A 23503-nucleotide genomic window follows, 5' to 3' on the forward strand; every position below is an offset into this window, starting at 1 on the left:
TCCATGTATAAATGGGTTTTTGAAATGATGTCATCTAGTTTTTTGTTAGATGACACATTTTTAAAGAAAATACATACATATATTGTTGACGGCCCCTATAGTATTGATCTTAGAGGTGACATATTTCCTATAACATTTGCAGTTGTAGATAAGGAGTCAAAGGATTTTTGGGCATGGTTGTTTATGATTTTAAAGAGAAAATTATTACACTACAAAAATGATAAATATCAAAAAAAGTACAGTTAACAATTGTCTCAGATAGACATAAAGGTCTAAAGTATGTTGTTCCCTACACATGGCTTAGATGTCATATTGGATTTTGTATGAAGTACTTGACAAAGAACTTTCTAAAAAAAATTTTACCACTTAATGCACTCTAGTAGAGCGCAGCCCAAACAACCATGAGAGAACAGTATAATTATTTTAACTTTAAGATCCGAGAACAAGATAAAGCCACATACAAATATGTAATTCAGGATGTGGTCAAGAAACATTGAGCTAACAATCACTTTCCAACAATATGGTATGGGTGCTTAACCTATAATATAACAAAAAGTTTTGATTCGTAGATTCTCCATGTATGTGACAGCCCCTAATGCCTCTTATTGAGAGAATTTGTCTCATGTTGTTGAAACTTTATGAGAAAAGAAAGATTAGTGGGGAAAAGTTGTTAGGTGTTGTTATGCCTGAAGTAAAAGAGAAGCTAGATGTTCTTAAGATAAAGCCACAACTCTACATGTGTAAGTAGTGTATTGCCCCTGACATCAGTATGAAGCCCACAACCGATTTCATGACTATTGTATTGATCTTGAGAAGCACACATACTCTTGTGTAGAGTAGTAGGTTAGCAGGATTTTACGCTCACATGCGATCTCATGCATTTTGTATGAGGGCAAGCTAATAGAGGATTACTGCGATAAGTTCTTTAAAGTTGAATTGTATCAAGTTGTATATCGTACATATTCATTCTTTTTATGGCGGATAACGTATCACACGTCACTCTTCCGAACCCTTATTCATGTGTATTCACCCAAAGTAAAACGTAAAGCAGGGCAACCTAAGGTTAGGAGACGAAGCACAAAATAAAAGATGTTGTACCTTATAAGTATAGTGTATGTGGTGAGGTTGGCTACAATAAGCAAAAATACTAACAAAAGTATGTATGAGTATTCTATGCATTGAGAAAGTGTTTAGCTATTGGTTTTTAATGAATTGTTTCTTTGTTGGTTTATATTATTTTTCAATGAACAACTCCAATGTCCTATGTTTGTTGTGTATATCTTAGGTTTCTCGCGATGTCTGTTACATATAGACATGATACAAGAAAGGCCAACAATTGCACTTCACTAGCCCAAACACCACCCCTAAGCAAGAACACAATTAAGGCAACTGAGGTATAATTATTAATGTCTCGGGTTATGTATGTATACAACCAATGGTACTTGCATGTATATATTGATATTCAATTTTAAATGGCAATAAAACTAAGGTGATGTGAATGAAGCAAGTATGCAACAACTAAAATATAGTAAAGTTCTTATGTTTAGAAAAGAAACATTGTTGGTGATTGAAATAAGCATCACATGTTGTTTGATTGTTTGTTTGTTATGTTTGCATGCAAACTTATTTAAATCTAACATTAATGTATCACTTATTTTGATAATGAAGCACTTAGAAATATTCATAGAGTAACTCCAAAAGTAACACATACAATAAGAGAAAGCAGGACGCAAAGTGTCAATGACCATTTACTATACCCTGTATTTCTATGTGAGTCTTGCAAGCGATGTTTCTGTTGTTTTTCTACCGTCTAATAAAAACCAATCAGTAAACATTAAAATATTATTAGCAAATGCTTTAATTGCCAAAATATCAAGAAGAGGCTCGCAATTGCTTGAAGACCGATTAGTTGTCGTATCTATTATGTGAATGTGATAAGGTATGTTTAACGTTTATATTTATATAACAGAAATTTTTAATTGCATAACGACCTTAAACATTTATTTTTGTTGCAAACTTGATTCCTGTCAACTGGGGTAATTATTATTGGGTTCTTTGGGTAATGAATATGAATGCAAAGGTGTTTATGTTGTACAATTCCATATGGTCTACAGAGCTTGTTGATCAAAATGTTGTAGATATTGTACGCTAACATTACTTATTCATTTGGAGTGTTCATTTTTCTCAAGTATTCATTAGTTTAAATGTTGTATTGTAGGTTTGTTTTTTTGCAGGGTAGATTGGTTACGACATTTACACCGACTCAAAGACCACTATTGTGCAAGATATTCATAAGCAAACAAATGGGTAATTATTTAATTTCTGTTGTTTTTTTAAATTCGTACATGTACATGTTCTTGACTTGGTATATGATTGTGAGATATTTGTCCTAATATACATGTGATACTTGGGCTTAGGCGAAGAAATAAATTTCATGCAAGTATGTTGTATGAATTGTGTTATTATTTTTTTATGGAAGCTATTGTTAGTTGTTTACTAATAACCCTTTTTAAGGAATATGTATATGTTTATAGAAAGCGTATGATAAAATTCTATAAATGTGAGAGGAAGAAGGTCCATTTGCATTGGGCCAAAGAAATGGTTGAGATGAAGGAAAATAGGGATGAGGTGGAAGAACTTCAGGCTGAGAGAGAGGAAAAGAGGGTTGAGGAAGATGAAGAGAGGGCATCAGAAGATGAGGTGTAGGATGGCGAGGACAAGTTAGCTAAGCTATGGACAATCCTGTGAAGTATATATTGATGGTTATGTAGATGAATGATGAGATTATAGAAAATGAGCTTATTTTGTTCAATCATGATTGTATAAAGTGTTGTAAATTAGTTGTAAAGAGAGACCTTTCATTATAATTTTGTAAAGTCATGGTTGTAAGAATTTGCTTTTGTTCTTTTGGTTGTATACATTGATGGTTACGTTGTTTTGGTTATTGTTTATGTTATGTTCTTTTTAGTGCTCCTCATATTCTTTTAGTTGAATTGCATGTTTACAATGCCAACTTTTATAGGAGTTTTAGTACTATAATTTGGCTTATACATGCTTACTATCATATACAATAATGCAATCATTTTGTTGAATCTTGGTGATCTAAAGATATTATATTTATGTTTGTTTTTTTTACTCGGAATTGCACTTGGAGATTCATGGATCTCTCCTAAAGATTTTGTGGTAACTTGCACAAATGAAGAAACAAAGACAATGAATAGTGGCTCATTTGTATGTCTGCAAAAATTATTAGTAATGGCTTCTGTAACTTTTATGGGGACCGTTTCATCAATAAAAAATTGTTCTGGATATAAGCTTACAGTGAATATATCATGTTTGTTCTTTTCTCTTAAAATTTGTTCTTTTGATTTGTAATACATGCAAATGATTTGGACAATGGTAAAAAGAATAATAACTTTTGATTTGGACAACAAGTGTTGCAATCTTTAGTTCTATACTATGTTTTTAGGAAAATATATAACATGTAATCTTATGCAAAATTTTGCACTTAATAAAGAAATTCACATGTATACTTGCTAATTGTTCTATATATGTGTGTAATGAGGAAATTCACATGTAGTCAACTTTTGCAACTACCAATGTGAAACTCTTGACGAAATTCACACCATAATAACCTATATATACAACAAAATTTGCACGATAAAACAAAATCTTGCATCTCTTAAAGTTAATATCGTGGGAAATTTCATGAATTTCACATCGAAAGTTGACTTTCGCAACTATCACATGGGAAAATCTTGATGAATTTTGCATGTAAGGGATTTTCATAAGAGTTGTAGTGATTATCGTAACATAGCTGCGAAAATCACGAAGAATTTGTGAAAGTGAGGAGGTGGAGCAAATTTTGCAGGTGTAGTGTGTGAAATTCATGATTTTCACATAAATATCATGCAAAATTCATTTTTAGTGATATTTAGCGGGATCGAGAGAGGGCCGTGACGTATCTAAGGATAAAACGGTTCTAAAAAAGTTGGCAACCAACGAAATTGAATACTTGGCAGATTTTGAAATTTGTAGAGCATTTCGAAAAACACATCAAATTTACATATCTTCTCCCTCAAAAATATGCTAACTCCGCAATTTCTCACGAAGACTATTCTACAATGAATTATCTCACACAACCAGTGTGCCTTCTTAAATGGGAGAACTATATATAAAAGCATTCTATTGGTCCATGAGATGATAGACTCGCAATCAAGCAGCAAATCTCCTAGTCGCTTTATCAAGACTGATCTAATCAAGAGCTATGACCAAGTTGACTGAGAATTCCTTGAAGCGACGTTGAAGTTCTTGGCTTTTTGTGATGAATGGATGCATTTATTGATGGTATGTGTAACCACCCTTGTGATGATTTGGAGTGGTTATAAATTGTGAGCCTTGGAAACTTTTAGAGAGCAACAAGGGACTAGGTCAAGGAGATCCCATATCTCCCTATCTTTTCTTCATCTTTAGGAGCAATGTGGCACCATCATCCCTTGTAGAATAAGACATGTTTCTTAGGGTCATACTTTATTTGCAGACGATGCATTGTTTTTCATCCTCAACAAGCATCATTTGGTGGCTAATTTTCTCCAAATAATCCAAGAATTTGAGAGTTCCTTAAGTATGAAAATAAATCCGAGAAAGTTTACTGTAGACTGTAGTTCCTTTCAGCATGCAGCAAAACAGAATTAGCTACATCATCTATCTTTGCAGATAGAGCAAAGGGTGAGCTCCCTCTCAAATACTTGGGTGTTACCTTAGAAGTTAGAACTTAGAAGTATGTTTGATGGCTCATCACGAGACCAAATCATACCCAAAGATCGGGTTTAGGTCTGGTTTCACCTGGGTCTGAACCAAACCCGACCCCTTGACACCCCTAGTTGTAACTGGGAACTCAAAAATGAGGAAATTTTTTAAATTTTGGGTTGACACATGGCATGAAATTTTGGCAAAGCCTCTCATACAGGGGTGTTAATGTGTCCGGTCTACCCGACCCGGACCCGTACCAAACCTTATATGGTCCGGGTATGGTGATAAATAAGAAGACTCGATTAAGACCCGGAACCAGACTAATCTGGTATAGTTTGTGAAATTTTATACCAAACTCGGGCCAGACCCGAGTTTCGATTATTTTTCAATGTAAAAATGATAAAAAATAGTATTTTACTAGATATAACCTGTTCATGTAGTTCTTATTGAGTCTGGGTATGGTTTCTCTTAGGGTGAGTCCTATTAGACTCGGGTCTGAACCCAATACCATACCCAAAAATCAGGGCCTTCCACCTGAGTCCGAACCAAACCCTACCCGTTCACACCCCTACTCTCATACATTTGATTTTCTCTCGCCGATCTTTTCACGAGAATGAGATTTGGGACACTATGACCACCGTGGGGGTTGCTCACGTGGCCAGCAAGGTGGTCATGAGAGTGCTGAGATAAAGGCACCAGATCAAACCCTGCTGGCACAAGGGTGTGTCCATAGTTTTTAGAGGTGAGCCACGTAAGATAGGGTGGTCGTGTGGGGCCGGGGTTTTCCTCGCTTCGGTTTTGGGACACCGTGGCCAGCTGGTCCGGATCGGATGTTGGTCGGACCCATAGCGGTCCGTGTCAGACCAACCCATCAATGAGGTGTCCATGCCGGATTCGTCGGTGGCCCAAAAAGTTTTAAACTCCGAAAATTTTTATTTTATCCACCTTTCTGTGAGAGAGATATAGAGAGAGAGATGTGCGGGTAGTAAAAAAAGCCGTCGACAGTAATCTATTCGTTGCTTGTGTTCCGGGGAAGAGCTGTCAATCGAGAGTGATCCGGTAGGTGCCCCCACCTGCTCTAGTCTTCGTAGAACAGAAGGACGGCAGTGGGAATCCAAATTTTCCTTCCTCACCATCTCAATCAGTAGCAGCAGCAGAAACCGAAGTTTCCAAGAAGACCCAAAAGAGAGAGAGGGGAAGGAAAAAAAAGGGAGAGAGAGAAATGAGAAAAAGCCTTTTGGCAGCAAGCCTTGTACGTACTTCACCCATGTAAAAGAAAAGAAAGAAAACCCACCCACCAGGATCTACCTTTTCCTTCTTTCCTAAATTTGCGATTATTACTGTGATAAATAGCGATTTGGCATGTATTAGCAGCACAAGATAAATCTAGGGCGCTCCCCTTGTGTTCTTTTGCCTTCTGTTTGTTTCCCCGATCGAATCGAAGCATGTTCTTCATCTGTGGTGGTGGACATGGTTAGCAAGAGGAGGAGAAGAAAGCGTGATTCATGGTCTTCCTGAGCGAGAAGCGCTAGTTTGGTTGCAATTAAGGGTGGGAGTGGGAAAACAGGGAGAGTGACAGGAGAAGCAAGCGTGATTCATGGTCGTCTTGTGCGAGAAGCGCTAGTTTGGTTGCAATTAAGGGTGGGAGTGGGAAAACAAGGGGAGAATGGGGGACGCATCGGGGAGTATGCCCTCGTACAAGGGTATGTCTTCCGATAATGTGAAGGGCTTGATCCTGGCCTTGTCCTCCAGCTTCTTCATCGGCGCCAGCTTCATCATCAAGAAGAAGGGATTGAAGAAGGCCGGCGCCTCCGGCGTCCGAGCAGGTTCGGTTTCTGATCCGATTCCCTCCCCTGTTCTAACTTTTTTCTCCTTCTTGGTATTACTATCTCGTGCGAATTCTTCGAATACGTTAAGGGTTGTATTGCTTGGGATAGCTGATTTGGTCGGTGTCACTTGGACTGGAATCCGTTGCGCGGACTGATCAGTCAGTCTATTTTATTGAATTGTTCCGGACCTCTGGCTATTGCTTTTATCAATCATGAAAAGAATTTAAGTTAAATCTCAGATTGTTAGTTGTTCCATTCTCTTCTTAGAGAGGATCCACTTAAGATGTTCCTTTTCGCCCCCATCTGCTGGTGTTTTGTATCTGTGGAAATTTTTCATTTTCTCAGTGTAATAGCTGTGTTCTTCCTTCTCTTCTTGCTACTTTTGGATGCTTTTTTCGACTACTCTGAGTTCTGCTCCAATTCAAAGTTTTTCCATTATAGGTTATAGTGTGAATATCCACCATATTTTCATTGAGATTTGATGCATTGAGAGGTAATGAAAATGTATCGTTTGTTCCAAGATTGATTGATTTTGGCTATTTACCATTTGTTGTTCTTTCAATAGACTTCAGATTAGTCACAAATGCCAGATCTGATTTGTCACTTGCTGGTTGTCGTATATGAGGGAGTGTTAGCGAGAAATTTGTACCGAGACAGTCATACAGATACTCCACTTTTGTTCCTATGTGGATCTCCATTTGTGCTATTCTTAGCAGAGTTTGATTGTGCACTTGATTCGGAAAATCTTGGAATTAAAGTTTGCTAATAATCATGCAAAATATGGCAAGTGAGCCAGACATTGTCATTTGTTAACAATTGATGATGTAGATGTTTGATACTTGCAACCGTTGGTTGTCTTAGGATCTTTAGAAGCAATCAAGAAGTTGTGAATGTAATTGGAACAGTGAGATAGAGTATTTGTGTGCGTCCATCTTTCAGATGATGACCACTTATTTGGAGAGGTAGCAGGCACAAATTGTGGTAATGAATGATTGCATTAATAATCATATGTAAGCACTATGAGAATCTGCATGGTTAATGTGCTTGTGCCAGCTGCATATGCTCTCTGATGCCTTACTCTAGCTGCCGTAATAGTTTTATGGCAGCTGGTAGCTGCTGGAAAGATGTGCACATGTGCCAACTCATGATTTTGATAATGATTTTTGAAATCCACCTTATCATTTTTCAAAATAATGGAGTTTTTTCTTTTTGCATATAGGAATTTGTCACTTTTATTTTGGCAAAAATCATAGATGATGAAAAGATTAAAGAATTTCTGTTTTATGTTTCGTTATAGTAGATTATGAAAAATTTAGAGAATTTTAGTTTTATGTTTTGTTCTTTCATTTCTCATCATGCATACATGCCGTGTTTATCTTGTTGAAGTTTTTTTTTTTTAATTCCAGTAGATCCATCTGTCTGGCTGTAATAATTTATACCATATTTTACAGGTGTTGGTGGCTATTCTTACCTATATGAACCACTCTGGTGGATAGGCATGATAACAAGTGAGTTGGACCACTATGGATCTGATTTTGTTAAGTCATCTTACATGCTTCAAGCTGGTTATTATGTTCTTGTTTTGCTGTGTCTTCATATTTTCAAAGAGTTGTCTTATTCTAAGTTATGAAGAAATAATCTAGTTGTGAAATATCCTCATTTTCAGTAAAATTCTTGTTTATGAATCAAAACATAGGCACTTGGTCATATGTGCTTCATGTTCTCTTCAATAATTGCGTATTAAGGACACCAATTAATCGTCTCATCACTAAGGATGGTCTGTATACAAAGGCTAGGGCTTCAATTGGATATATTGATATGCTTGGAACTATTAGACTTGTTTCTGATCCTATATGCCAAAAATGTTTCACAGAAAATCCCTCTACATATATTTCAAACCTCAACTTATATTTTGGCAGGTTGTTCTACAATTTTTATCCCCGACTTAGAAGCTTTGTCACAAGCTATTCATTGCGAGTTTTTTAGATATATCAACACGTATGTATAGCAGGGAGTGTGACCTTCAGCATGTAACTATATTCTTGTTGACATTGTAAAGTTGATGAAAGTGCATGCTGTTGAAGGCTGCTACTTATATTCTTGTGCTTATCAGGAAACATACTCAAGACGCCCATCATCAGTTTTATTCCAGTAGCGAACTATTTCTTGCTGTGCCAGCAGTAAGGCTGGCAACTGGTGGAGTTATAGGCATGACTTGATTCTAGTGATTGGTCCTACCAACTAGAATTCATACTCTAACAAGGCTGTGTCAGTCAGGTTTAATTGCTAGGTTGGCCAGTATTTAATCTGGGTTTAACTTGGATCTCGAACCCTTTGTATATGAATTCTGTTAAAAAGATATAAATGTTGCTGGATCGACCGTCCATATGTTGAGTTGTTCAGACTCAAGTTTGGACCTTCCTAACCTAGATTCATCTGGATCTGGACCCAGAATCACTGCATCTTTTTATGATCTTGGTTTTTTTTTTCTGGCTAGGCCAAGGGGAAAACCCCCGCTTCACTGGCCGCACAGTGTCCGGCCTCCGGTTGATAAAACCCTTGAGGTCCCCCCTGCCCACCGGGTTGGACACCCAGCTTCCACCTTGCGGCAAGGGATGTTCCCTGTGGGTTTCGAACTCGTGACAACATTCACAAGTCGCCCCTAGCAGATGAGCGGATCCCTTGTGGGATTTATGGTCTTAGCTGTTGAGATAACACTTGACCATGCTTTCGATTTGACAACAAACATGTTTCCAGGAACTTGTTTCTTTGTAATAATCTTAATTTATGCTCTATATAAGATTTTCTAACTAATACTTAGCATTTTGAATCAGTGATTGTTGGAGAAATAGCTAATTTTGCGGCATATGCATTTGCTCCGGCGATTCTTGTGACTCCACTGGGTGCACTTAGTATAATTATTAGGTATGAATTTGATTCATCAACCATAAGTTATGCATGTATTCTTTTAGATAATGGAATATTTTAGATAAGCTCTACTTATGTTTATGTTCAGTTAATGGTATCCCATGTTGCAGTGCTGTGCTTGCTGATATTATTTTACGGGAAAGGCTTCACATTTTTGGAATCCTTGGCTGTGTTCTTTGTGTTGTGGGGTCAATAACCATTGTCCTGCATGCTCCTCCAGAGCGTGAAATTGAATCTGTCAGTCTGGTATGGGACCTTGCTACTGAGCCAGGTAATGTATCCCATCTTACAGTTTTCGTCTGTCTTATATTCTTAATAACTTTTTCTTGTCCTCACACAGTAGAGAACCAGAATGCACACTCTCTTTAATCTAGTTGATCTTGTGTCTCATAAGGTTTCCATTATGCTTACCTTAGTTATTTTCTTCTTTTGCAGCCTTTTTATTTTATGCAATGCTGGTAATAGTGGCAGTCTTTATACTCATATTTCATTTCATCCCAGAGTATGGGCAAACACATATTATGGTGTATATTGGGGTCTGCTCACTTGTTGGTTCCCTGTCGGTATGTTTTTTAGGCAATGATGTCACTAAACATTCCTTCTGCTATTTTACTTTGCTGCAATGGGAGCTTTTTTGATAGTGTTATTCTCTGCTTGGCAGGTAATGAGTGTAAAAGCCCTTGGAATTGCTCTAAAACTAACATTCTCAGGAACAAATCAGCTTATTTATCCTCAGACATGGGCATTCACTTTAATTGTAGTTGTTTGTGTTGTGACTCAGATGAACTATTTGAACAAAGTAAGTGATGTCCTGGCCTCACAATGACGTAGAAGGATGCTTTAATGACGTGATTTCTACTGTATCATTAATCACACTTACAAAATGGAGAATGTTAGCTTTCCACTATGCATTTTTTTTATCTTTGTAGGGCTACATACCTTTGGTTCATGTGGCAGTGACATCTAACTTTTGCACACAAGAAATAACTTCTAAGCATCATTCACAAGTAGTTTTAGAAGGTTTTGGTGTCTTCTAGTTACTCTTTATCCTTTACACACATCTTGATGCAGTGAATAGCATGAGATTTCCCTTCATCATCTGTGTATTGTCTTGTAGGTGGTTAGTTCAGATTTCATTGAACCCAATTATTTGATCTGCCACCGATTCAGATATACTTGTACTACACTTATTCACATGTGTAGACATGCATGTAAATGTGCTTTTGTAGACATTTGAGTGTCGTATGTGTGTGTGTGTGTGGAGCAACTAAACAAATAACTTGATCAACTATTTGTATAGCAGAACACTTTGCATTGTGAAGAGGAGTCTTTTGAGCATTTGAAATGCAGCTTGTCATTCCCTAGAATTGTACCTACTTGTTTATATGTGACTTGTAGAATGGCCATCCTCAACTGTGACGAGCAGTTTTTGGTTAATAGATACCATGAATAGTATTTTAATGTGGAAACTTTTGGTTCGTATATAATGATAGCAGTTTAATGCGTCCTTTGAAGTATACTGCAGGCCGTTTGGGATAAGTAATGCTAAAAGATATAATATTTCATATTTGGTTATCTAATATCTTTGCCAGTGTGTAACTGGTGCTTTTACATTTTTGTATTGTAAGATTTTAAGTTTCCAATCATATAGTAAAACAAGGTTGAGGTATTACGTGTTCTGAGTTGATTCATTTGTGATAATTAATGAGCAACTGTTTTCTTGGTGGGTTAAAGGTTTACCATTAAGACCAACCTATTAATGCTTATGTTTCTCAATAGGACCTTCATGCTACAGTTATGGATCTAGGATTTTTTTTTTGCAGGCTTTTAATTTGGATTCGAAAAGTTTTTATTACTTGTTTAAGGGAAAAAAAGAGAAAAATGTGGGGCTTGGCAATGGCTAACCAACCTACTATAATTTGATTATGAAGTAGTCAGAGTCGCTGAGACTTTATCTAGATAGTCTTAGTTGAGTAACTGATGAACTGATAAAGGTTACAGCATGAGATGCTGTGTTTGCTATGGGAAGATTGCTTGCAATAAAAATTGGCTTTCCAGCCCCTTATGCACAGCTTTGGGTACAGTGCTGAAAAAAATATAACATGAATGCTAGTCTCCTACCTTGTAATCAATAGAGGCAAATTGGTTGTTGGTACTAAACCATGTTATAAAGAGAGGCAAATTGGTTTCCTAGGTGTATGTTTATTGCCAATCTATTACTACAGATGAGATGAGAACTTATAAGAATGTTTTGAACAATATTGTCAACCATTCCATAACTCCAATTATCATGCACAGTTCAGCCCAGATAGTGTTGTGTGCTTCAAGATGCCACAATCATTTTGATTTAAGTGCCTCATCATTGTAATCAAGATGCCTAGCCAGATCCCCTAGAAATTTGAGTTCAAACATCCACCTCTGAAGGCCAAAGAAATTTTGGTTGTCTTGAAATTGAATGCCAGGGATTGGCTTAGGCATCACATATGATGTCAATTGTCAAGAACTATAATGGGAAGCTGATCAAAGTAGCATTCATGAGTGTGTCAATATTTGCCCCTGACATACGCACTCAAAGATCTAAATTTTAGGCCTAGTGAGTATAATGGAGACTTCAAAATATCTTACTTGTGTCCTATGAACTTTGAGGTTTTTAGCCATCTGCACGAGCAGATCTTGGCTGGGATACTAGATATACCTAGATGGAGATGGAGGCCTAAACATTTTATAATGTTCTTATGGAGAGGGAGCCTTAAACATTTTATAATGCCCTTACATAAATTGATGAGTAGAAATTGATGCTAAAGAAGTATCTAAGTCCTTCTCACCTCTATTCACAACCAAGCAGCTTTTGGACTAATTTTTGCTGCTGAAATCCTGCCAAACCCGTGAAGGCTGGTTTTTTTCTCCATGCATCACTGTGAGGCTCTGCAACTATGTCACATGGGTGCGGGTGCGGGTGCGGGGATTCGGCACTTCCAAAAAACCCGGGTGCGGGGGTGCGGCAGCGGCAAAAATGTAAATATATATATATATATATATATATATATATATATATATATATATACCGTAGGTTCCCCCGGCGCGGGTCAGGGGTCCAGTTTTTTTTTTGCTGGTATTTGTTTGAAGACTTGTTACCCACGTTCTGCTTGTTGTGTACTTTGGCGCAACGGGACAAAATTAATGAACCAAAAGGATTGGCAATCTGATCGACCCAGCCTGCTGCGTTCTGATGACTGTCATGATTCAATCATGTCTGAAACTCCAACGAAAAAAAATATTAGCAAAGGTTTGATGTGGTTTGTTGAAGAGAGTCTTCACGAGGCCTACGGCTCCACCGCCACTGCCACGCCACTGCCTAGGGTTCTTCAAATTTTATTTTATATACAGTTGCACACAGATGACAGCTGAAAGAAATTTATTGGATTTGACATGTGGAAAAGACAGGTCTACACAAGGCTACGGCTAGAGCACCCATCTCGTCAGGAGAAAAGTGAATACTAATAGCCACCAAGGCTACCACCACCATTATCATTTATTATGGAGAGAGAAAATCCTTGACGAAGAAGGATCTGGATCGTTGAAGCCTTGAAGGATAAAGACTTCAAAAGGCTCTTGAATTTTGGTTTTAATTTTTGAGGAAGATGGATCATCATTTCCAAGTTAACAGTATGTTTTCCAACGCTGCAAATTAATTGTTTGGAGGCAGGAATAGCATGGGATGCCAACAAAGCTCGTCAGATGTTGTGGACACAAGTGCCTCTTTATAAAACAAGAGCAGCAGCAGCAAGCAGCTGTCAGCAGATTATTTTTTTTAAAATTCCGCAGCCCATTTCGTAGGGAATTTTTTTTTTAAATCCAAAAAAATGGACCGAAATGACCCTGGGTGCTGTCAACTTACCCAGGATCGGGTTGACCGCACCCGCGTCGAGTCGCGTCGACGCGGGTGCGGCACCCTGCTAGCCGAATCCCTGTGACATAGCTCTGCAAGTATCATAGTGCTATCTGCAAACCTAATTAAAGGTGGGAGCCTCTATGGAGCACTTCAAGAAAAAAAATGCAAACCAGTTCATCCACCTGGGAGAACATGTGACAGTTTATATTACTCGACATCTATAGAGATGTAGATGAGGAGGCATTTCCAATTGTTCCATGTAGTAGAAAGCCTATTCTTGGTGATTTTTCAATGCATGGAGGCGAAGTAACTTGCTAAGGTAGTCTGAAGTTTGTGAGCTGCAATAATCAAAGTGAATTCTAAAAAGGTCAAAACCTATGTCACGCGGACTCTTCTAAAAGGGCACCGCATGCGGGTGCGACACTTGGACACAGCTTCCTTTGTGTTAGGTGAAGTCAACCACACTGAGGTCCATTTCTATTCAAAAGTAGATTCAGTTAACCCTAATCAAGTCCATTTTTATCTATATTATATATATAAATACATAAATGCACACAAATACACGTAGTGTTAACTTAAAACTGTTAAAAATTATATATATATATATATATATATATATATATATATATATATATATATATATATATCCTCCCCGCACCCACACCTATGTGACATAGGTCAAAACTTGAAATTGAATTCACTGACCTCAGAAGGGGACGCAGAGGCCATTTTTACACGAGTTTACAATAATAAGGGAGGGGGGGGTACCCTAGGATGAAAGTTCAAAGGACATAAACTGATAAAAAACTAAGATAATAAAGAATGATATGACACATGACTAACTGTACAATGCATTATTTTGAAATTTATGGCTATATGTACTCAGCTTCACAAAGAAGTGTCAAGATGAGCACTATTAGATGCATGGGCAAGGAAAACAACACTGTGTAAGAACTTCTAAACATAACAGCAATTAATTTGATGTGCTTTGTTTTTCATAGAAAAGCATTCCAAGGGATACTACTCTTACTGGACAAAAGTTCAGATGGTAGTTAAGGTAGGCTACCTACATTTGAAAGATGAAGCATGAGAATCTCACTAGTATTGAAGGGCATAGATGATACCCTATCTCTGCATAAAAGAGAGAGAGAGATCCTTTCTCTTCTTTCCTATGAAATCTAGTACATAAAGTTGTAGTATGGCTTCCACTTCTAAGGGGAGGGAAGATTGACATAAAGGCATAGTTGGCAAACTTGTGACTCGGATTCGGATCGCCCAACCTTTGACTCACGAGTCAACGGGTTGACTCGGTAACTTGGACAAGTTAGGACTATGCATTTTCTAGTGTTAAGATATGGAAAAAATCAAAATTCATACTATATAATGACTAAATTTAGCACATGACATCAATGACTAAGTTATATAAGTATTCAACTATACTTAATTGTTAATATTTATGATTTAAAAACATATGATTATTTATAACAAGTATTCTTTTATGGGCATTATACATTAAAACCATAAAATGCATGACCAAAAACACATAAGAAGCTTGTGGATCGGTGGTCCTGAATTGGTGACCCAGTTGGGTCCGATCCGGGTAGACTCGGGTGATTCCCAAGTTGACTCGCCGGGTTTGCCAACTATGCATAAAGGGCCACTTGCTGAAGCTAATTCTCTTGGTGTGATTTGCTATTAGCAACAATATGACATTTTCTGAGAAATCAAGTTTTACATGAAGGAAGCTGAGCATGTTGAAATTCGTGAACATTATATAGGTAAAAGTCAGCCTTTCTATGTGGTACTAACAAAATAGTGAATTTTTTCCATTAGGTCAAGGGAAATTTTATCTAATTTGGGATGGTATGTATCTCAAAGTAAAAAGTCATGTTTCTATGTTTTTCACTTATTCTAGCATGTACTGCAGTAGTTTGCCTTTTCTTTGTATTCATTGGGTTTACTTGCATGAACCTGTAGAATTTATGTCATTTTGTTTGCTTATGTCTTTGCCCATGAATGAGTTCCATAACAAGACAGTCAAAAAGGGAAAATGAATATGTAGTGATATATATTCAAAGAGTTGAATGTTTTTTACAATTCTCTCCCATTAGATATAAGATTAGGAGTGCAGAGCTTCTTCAAGGATGTATTTTTTTTCTTAACTCTATATGCTTATTGCTTAAACATGAAAGTATTTGATAGTATAAGACTGTACTATATAGTTCTCTGTCATACTTTTATTGAACTGAGGTAACTTCTATTGAACTGATGGTTTACTTGCAGGCACTGGATACATTCAACACTGCAGTTGTATCACCAATTTATTATGTCATGTTTACGTCTTTGACGATTTTGGCTAGCGTCATAATGTTTAAGGTAGTTATTGGGGCATGTAAGATTGATATTCTAGTATCTATTTCTCTGCTTCCTTCCCTAATTTAGGACTTTTTATTGCACCAAAAAACAATATTCTAGCCTAATTCTCCAGGTTGTTGCCGTAAGTTGACAAGATTATTTGTGATCAGTGTTCTAACTCTTTAGTTGAGGTGGAGTGCTAACATCAATATTTTCTTGATGTGAGCTACAATTAAATTTTTTATAGATGGATTCCATCTGCAATGGGAAGTTGTGATTTTGATCTATCATTACTATGCTTAACTTTTTGTAATTTGTCACATTGTGAGCTTCAAAAGCTTGACCTCTGTTTTGGCATCCTTTAAAAAAAAAAATTTGAGAGGAACTTGGCATCCTTTAATACTGTCATCATTTAATTAGTTTTATTGCATTTCATCGCTTAATGCTTTTATCCTATTATGCTGAATAGGAACTTGACAAAGACTGTGTGATACATGTTTGTTGGGCTGTCATTTTGCCAATTTCAAGAAAGATTTTAATTATGCCATATGATCTATAAAGTTCTATATTACCAAAAACATCTTTCCACTCCATGTGATAACAAAGAGTGGAAGCTTCTCAACTAAACACTGAGTGGTCTTTTTAGGACTTTGAAATATATTGTAGATTCAAGTGTAATGATCCTAAGCAAGTACCATGGTTAATGAACGATGATAAGCCCATCCACACAGTAACTGTGGAGTGGAAGTTTCTTAACTAAACACTGATTGGTGTGTTTAAGGACTTTGAAATATATTGTAAATTCAAATGTAATGATCATATGCAAGTACCATGGTTAATGAAAGATGATAAGCCTATCCACAGAGTAACTGTTGTGTGTGTCATACTGCAACTCTGAGCAAAAAGTCATAGGTGTGAGCTTATCTGATCAATCTGTTCCCGTAAATGTGTTCAACATGGTCCATTTATTAGGAATAACACTTTGGATTGAGTGGTTTTGACATAAAACATAATTTTTTTTGTTCATGAAATTTTAGTGCATTGCGGGTCATTGATTTTAGAAGCTCTTAAAAAAGCTTGTTTACTTGATCTAATTGGACAATCCTATCAACAAAACATTCAGGAAAATGTTAAAGAAGGGTGGTTTCTACTAAAGAGTATGGTATAGCCAAATGTAGCCAATGTTTTCCCTATATATATAATGATGAGCTAGGAATGATTGACATTCTAACTCTTCTGAACTTAGAACGAGCTTGGCTAGGTCTGACTGACGAAGGGCTAAGGGTAACTTAGGAGTAAAATGGCAATTTTATTGATAAAATGGGGGTAGACTAACCTCTAGACTGGGGTAAACCTAGGGGTGAGATTCTACATCGCCCTGCAAAGGATTGGCATCTGTGAAATAAGGATGTCTGGAATAGACCTGAAAATTTTGGGATGTTTACATGAACTAGATTGGAGAAGGCCATAGTGAGGGAGATCTCTACTATATGGATTAGTAGATTATTCCAAAAGACACCTCTTGTTGCAACGTACAAAACTTAGATATGTTTTGTGGCATCAAAGGCTAGATCATCCTAATATATCTAAATTATCTCATGTATCACATTTGGAAAAAATTTGTAATGAAGATTTTCATTGTACCAATTGCATTCTTGGCAAAATGAAAGTCCTTCCATTTGCTAAAAAGAGTTTTTCTTTATCTAAACCTCTTGAATTGTACTCGGATGTTTGGGGTCCCGCTTTATTGCCACTGAAATGGTTATCTTTATTATGTAATATTTGTGGATGACTTTTCTAGATATACTTGGATTTATTTTCTTAGTCACAAATATGAAGTTCTTAGAATCTTCAAAACCTTTCATAATCTCATTAAGAATCAATTCAAAACCAACGTATATGTTTTTCACTCATAAATAGAATTTCTTCTACCAAACTTCAAAACATCTTTCCCCATTTTGTTCTTATCACCAAAATTACAAACTTTCACCTAGATTCATACCATGTGTATTTCTTGGGTATGGTAAAAATCAGAAAGGATTTAGGTGTTATGATTTCAAAAATGACAAACTTTGTCTAAAGAAATATTTTATTTATATAAAAAGAAAGTTTCTTTGATTAAAATGTTTTAACCTAGAAGGACAACAACAATGTGATTTGAGAAGATCTAACAGAATCTCTAGACTTCATAATAGATTTATGTCATATGAATCATTCTCTCCCTAATATAGAGATTGTCTAGCCAAGATTATGTCATATGTTGAACCAACCACCTATATAACCAAGCCAAAAATTACCCTGAATGGATAGGAGCTATGAATGATGAATTAGAGACACTTGAGAAATCTAAACTTGGTTGATAAAAGATTTACCCAGAAGAAAGAAAACCATAGTCGGTAGATGAGTTTACAAAGTCAAGACTATAAGGCGAGTTTAATGGCTAAAGGTTATTCTCAAAAGTACAGTATAGATTATGATGAAACTTTGCACTGGTAGCCAGTTGTTAGAACTCTTATAGCTATAGTTGTTGTCAAGGGATGGGTTATTTATCAAATGGATGTAAAAAATATCTTTTAATAGGAAACTAAAAGAAGAAGTTTATATGGATTCACCTTCTGAATATAAGATGAGATTACATCCAGAAAGGTCCTTCATTTAAGAAAAAACCTTACATAGGTTAAAATAGGCTCCTAAGTCCTGGTATAATAGATTCAACTTTGTGATGATTAAACTTAGATTTAAATCTTGTTATATTGACACTGCTATGTTTATTAAGAAATTTGATGTAGGTATCATTATTTTGCTTCTTTATGTTGATGGCAGGATCATTACTAGTGGAGACAAACAATGAGTTAGTCGTATCAAAAGTATTCTTAAGGAACATTTTGAAATGACTGGCCTTGGATTTCTTAGATTTTTCCTAGGAATTGAGGTGGCTTATTCTCCACAAGGATATTTGCTAACTCTAACCAAGTTTGCTACTGAAATTATTAACAAGTTAGGGATTACTGACGAGAAGAAGGTGGATATTCTAGAAATAATCAATGCCAACATAAAGAAAGATGATGAATCATCTCTAGAGGATCTCACTCCATTCCACCAGATGATTGGAGCATTGACATATTTGACTATCACTCAACCTGATATAACCCATGCAATCCATACTGCAAGTCAATTTTAACACTCACATACCACAATTCACATGAATGTTGTGATGAAAATTATTAGATATTTACAACATTTTGTTTCTAGGAGCCTTCTATTGTCTTCCTCCTCCTCACTTGAATTAATTGCTTACTTCAATTCAAATTAGGGAGATCCTAATAACACTTAACTACTGGTTTCTATGTCTTTTTAGGTAGTTTTCTAGTGTCTTAGAAGTGCAAAAAGCAACAAAAAGTATCATTGTCGTCTACTTTAGCTGAATATCGTGCTATGACACTACTAAAACATCAAAGATCGTGGTTGAGGAAATTACTTGAAGACATGGGGGTTTACTTGCAGACACCCTCAAGACTATGTTGTGACAACAAGTGTGCAATATACATAGCTGGCAACCATACATTTCACGAAAGAACTAAATATATCGAAATGGATTGTTATTATGTGTGTGAAGAATTTTTGAATAAGACTCACTTTGTCTTATGTCACCTCTGAATACCAGTTGGTTGATTTCTTCACCAAGGCACTTTCGTCACCTCAGTTTCACTTCTTACTTGACAAACTTTCAGTTATTACACCGTAAGTTTGAGGGAGAATGCTAATTTGTATAATAAATATATAATATATATACATTATGTATTGGTATTTATATATGCATTTTATCTTTATTGTGACATATATGTAATAGGTTACGCCTTTTAGGGGTATTTTTGTCCTTTCTCTTATGTAATAGGCTCTTCCCATTAGGGGCAGTTTTGTAATTTCTTTTTCTTTTTGTTTTTTTTATTATGTTGCATTTCTAGGTGTTGGGCTAGTCTATCGGCTAGTTGGACTAGCCCCTTGTTCCCTTCTTTCTCTATATGTATGGGATCTCTCCCATAGTGTATGCTATGCTTCTATTGAGCATTAAATGATAAATAAAATTATTTATTTTTTATGTTTTTTAGCCCTTTGGTGACTTGTGTTTGTACATCCTTTGTGAGTTTGTGTCTTACCTAAGTGTCTTATTATATTTGTGTTGACTTGTGTATCTTTGTCTTTCTTAGAGGCATCTATTTGTGCACTTTTTTATTTCATTACATCAACAACCTTCAACAATTTCCTATCAGAATGCCTATTACACATGGTATTAGTGTGATGGTGGTTGACAACAAATTTTCTAATGTTTTTGACATCTTTTTTTTATTTCTCAATCTATGAACATAGAGCATATGCAGGTGAATCTTCTTTCTCTTTTGGGTTACATGTGCTCTTAAGGGTCAAATTCAAGTTATGTGTTACATTGGGAGTCAAACATGAGGGTATTAACTCTGTAAACTCAATGTTACACTCTTACAAACTTGAGCATTGTTTATGATATTCTGAATGACTTTCTCTCCTCCTACTTCCTTTATCACTTTTTTTAAATAATTTATTTAAATATTCCACAGTTTTATATTGTCCAAATGCATCAACCGTTTTCAAGAACATTGACCCACTAAGCGAAGAAGCAATGGAATTAACTACCGAACGTCTTTGAGTATTAGTTACCCATCAGTGATAATGAAGACTTCATTTTGTTCTCATGAAATTTTTTGAAACTATAGCAGCTTTTCAACATTTACCCTCTCCTCTACAAGAATTGTTGATTGTAGTTTTTCTAAACTTGGAGGTACATAGCTACCCAAATTATAATTTGTCAATGAAGTAATAAGTCCTTCCAACATGGATTTCTAGGCTCTAGTTGCATTAAATGGAAGTGAGCTAAAATAAAGTACCTCCCTATTTTTCTATCCATCTCTTGCATATGTATTGAACAATCTTTGTATTGTTCCTTTACCTCCTACACCACGTTTCTTTTTCTCTGAACATCATTTTCTTTGTGACTTGAAAGGGGTGTATTAATTTCTCAATAATGTGTTGTGTTTTTCCTCTTCTCATATTCATCTTGTATTTTTTGAATTGTTTGTGTGATGCTTCTTCATCAACTTCTTTACATTCCGAAATTTCATGTCCCGCTATCTTTAAAAAATGAGCTTTAACTCACGTGTAAGACCCAACAAATGTTTTATGACAAAGGTTTTCCTGAAAATTCACATTTTCACCACCTCCTCCAGCTTTTCCAATCTTTTTCACATGCATCCATAGTGGCCCATCATCACATGCAACTAAAGGACTAACACCAGCACTAGCAGCAGAACTTGCACACAAACCCGAACATGATACAATTCCTCTCTTTATCTACCATTGTCATTCTTAAAACCAAAAAAATAAAATCTTGCATTAAAATAAAAATCATGAAATAAAAAATAAAAGCAACCCCATGCCCAGTTGTAGCCAGGTCTAGATTCGACCCTAATGAACCCAGGCCTGGTCGTGCCTGGTTTGGGTTCGAGGGCTCAAACCAAAGACCTAGTGCACCAAGCCTGGGTGCAAGGGCTCGAACCCAGGCCTGGCCTACCCATGGCTTTAGGCCTAGGTCTGTATTGAGAGAGAGAGAGGGTTCCTCGTCGGAGGACTGCAATGGAGAGCCACTGGAGAGGTACCTCGTCACTGCTGCTGAATGAATAAAGAGTGCAGCAGGGGTGGGTCAAAATGTGCCCTAAACCCACTTTACCCGCTTTTGATTTATTTTATTCTTTACTTTTCAAAAAAAAATGACAAAAAATAGACTTGGTGAGCCATGACTGAGTCCGTTTCTAGACTTTTTGACCTCAGGTGCATGTTAACTGCACCCTTTGTGGTGAGTCCCGAGTCCTGCTATAGCCGCACTTGCATTGAATATTGTCAACACAGGTACAGAAGGGGGCCAAGAGGGGTCCATGTTACATAGCACCAAGTCATCAAGCAATTGTCACAATAGTATTTGGGACATGGCTCGATGCTCAGCCTTTCTAGTGGATTTGGATGTGTTGCTTTTTCCTCTTCCAAGAGAACAAAGAGTCTCTAAGAAAATGCAAAAACCAGTAGTACATATTTCAATATACACAATGGAACTTAATCAAATAAAAGGTTAAACATGATAATCCTTCAAATAAAATTAAAGCTCTGCCAGTAGCACTCTTATAGAAGAGAATGCAATCAACATAAACCCTATTCTGTAGGTGTAATCTTACAACATTAGAAATTCCCAATGACTAAGCAGAACAAGATGATCGGTCTGGCGACTCTGAGCACATCCAAGTTGTAGCATATATTGGGTCTTCAATACTCGTAAAATGGCACTCCTAGCTTGCACTTGTTCATTTCTTAGAATATGCAAGAAACTGCAATACTGGGATTAGCTACTTTCCTCGTTGCACCAGCGAACTTTTTTCCTAATGTCAAGGATGGATTGCACTTTTCTTATTTTAATGTCATTTATCTTACTGACCAGGATTGGGATCGGCAAGATCCATCACAAATAGTGACGGAGATGTGCGGGTTTGTTACTATCCTCTCAGGCACCTTTTTACTCCACAAAACCAAAGACATGGCTGATGGTATGTACGTGAGTCTGTTTACTTGTATTGAAAGTGTATGTGTGAAAGGTCCAACACTTGATCTCTCTTTTCAGGTTTAGCACCTTCTTTGTCAATGCGCCTCCCAAAATATAGTGAGGAGGATGGGTTTTCTCCCGAAGACGTTCCACTTCGATGTCAAGATTCTTTTCGATCTCCTTGATGCATAGATTCCACATCCTTATGGCTCAGAGAGAAATGCATGTTGTGTGCAACATGGGATGTTGACATTTTTCAGGCATCGCTATTTTTTAGATACAAGGAAATACAGGGCTATGTGGATATTCAGATGACATGGTTGATTTTTTCCATTTCAACTCGAGGCCTTTGTTATGCTCGCATGACTCAAGAGTATGGTTCCCTGTAATATCTAGAACGGCAGATAAAGCAGGTGAAATTCAAGGAGATTTCTTTGTTTGGATATATTTTGTCCATTCTTTTTGCCTTGTTTTACCAGTGATGTTGGAGAAAGAATTGGCAAACTTGTCTATTTATTCAAAATTCAAGTGATTTTTTCTGTATTCATTACCACTGCTTACTGCCGTAGTGCTACATCTTAATCTTGTATTGTAAGAATCTCTGAAAGATACATATAGCAGCAAATTGGGATCACACCACAGTGAGTACTTGAATTGTTTGCATTCCCTTTGTTCGGAGCATTCATTGACGAAGCTTGTTTCTCTTTTTCTTCCTACTTCAGAATCCATTTTCAATACTAGTGGAAGTGGATGCACTTATAACGTGTTCTAACAAACTCGACTTTTTGTGGTTATGAAGGAAGAAACCAAGTCTGAGGCCTGAATTCTCTGAGTTGTGTAATGGAAGGATGAATTGGGGGATGATATGAGGGCACCCTCTACTCTGGCCCGCCCTGGTTCAAACTGTTCACAAGGAAACACATAACGGCTCTCTGATTTTACTCTCTCTCTCTCTCTCTCTGGGGTTTCTCAGTTGAGTAGTAGTGACTTTGTTCTCGTAGGCCTTTTTTTAGCAGATTGGCAAGAGAAGAAGACCGGTTGTGGCTGTCAAAGGCCTGTCCCTTTTTCTTTTTTTTGAAAGTCAAGCTGGGGTTGGGAAACCCCCACAAGTTATTCAACGTACCACTG

The 23503-nt window shown here is 36.7% G+C and overlaps 1 protein-coding gene across 2 annotated transcripts; it reads left to right on the forward strand.

The window, feature by feature from the left end:
- The first annotated feature begins 5879 nt into the window (after nucleotides 1-5879).
- LOC149847301 (putative magnesium transporter NIPA4) lies at nucleotides 5880-23035 on the forward strand. 2 transcript variants are annotated; one of them, XM_089996919.1, is made up of 9 exons: nucleotides 5880-6578; nucleotides 8033-8089; nucleotides 9416-9506; nucleotides 9620-9780; nucleotides 9945-10072; nucleotides 10171-10308; nucleotides 15685-15777; nucleotides 22274-22379; nucleotides 22454-23035. In XM_089996919.1, the coding sequence occupies exons 1-9, from the start codon at nucleotides 6419-6421 to the stop codon at nucleotides 22558-22560; spliced, it is 1041 nt and encodes a 346-aa protein (XP_089853045.1). In that variant the 5' UTR covers nucleotides 5880-6418; the 3' UTR covers nucleotides 22561-23035. The 2 variants fall into 2 exon arrangements, with proteins under 2 accessions (XP_089853045.1, XP_089853046.1); XM_089996920.1 differs by lacking the exon at nucleotides 15685-15777.
- The last annotated feature ends 468 nt before the right edge of the window (nucleotides 23036-23503 follow it).

Source organism: Nuphar pumila, chromosome 2 (genome assembly GCF_984573655.1).
Source record: "Nuphar pumila chromosome 2, dmNupPumi1.hap1.1, whole genome shotgun sequence".
NCBI classification, from domain to species: Eukaryota; Viridiplantae; Streptophyta; class Magnoliopsida; order Nymphaeales; family Nymphaeaceae; genus Nuphar; species Nuphar pumila.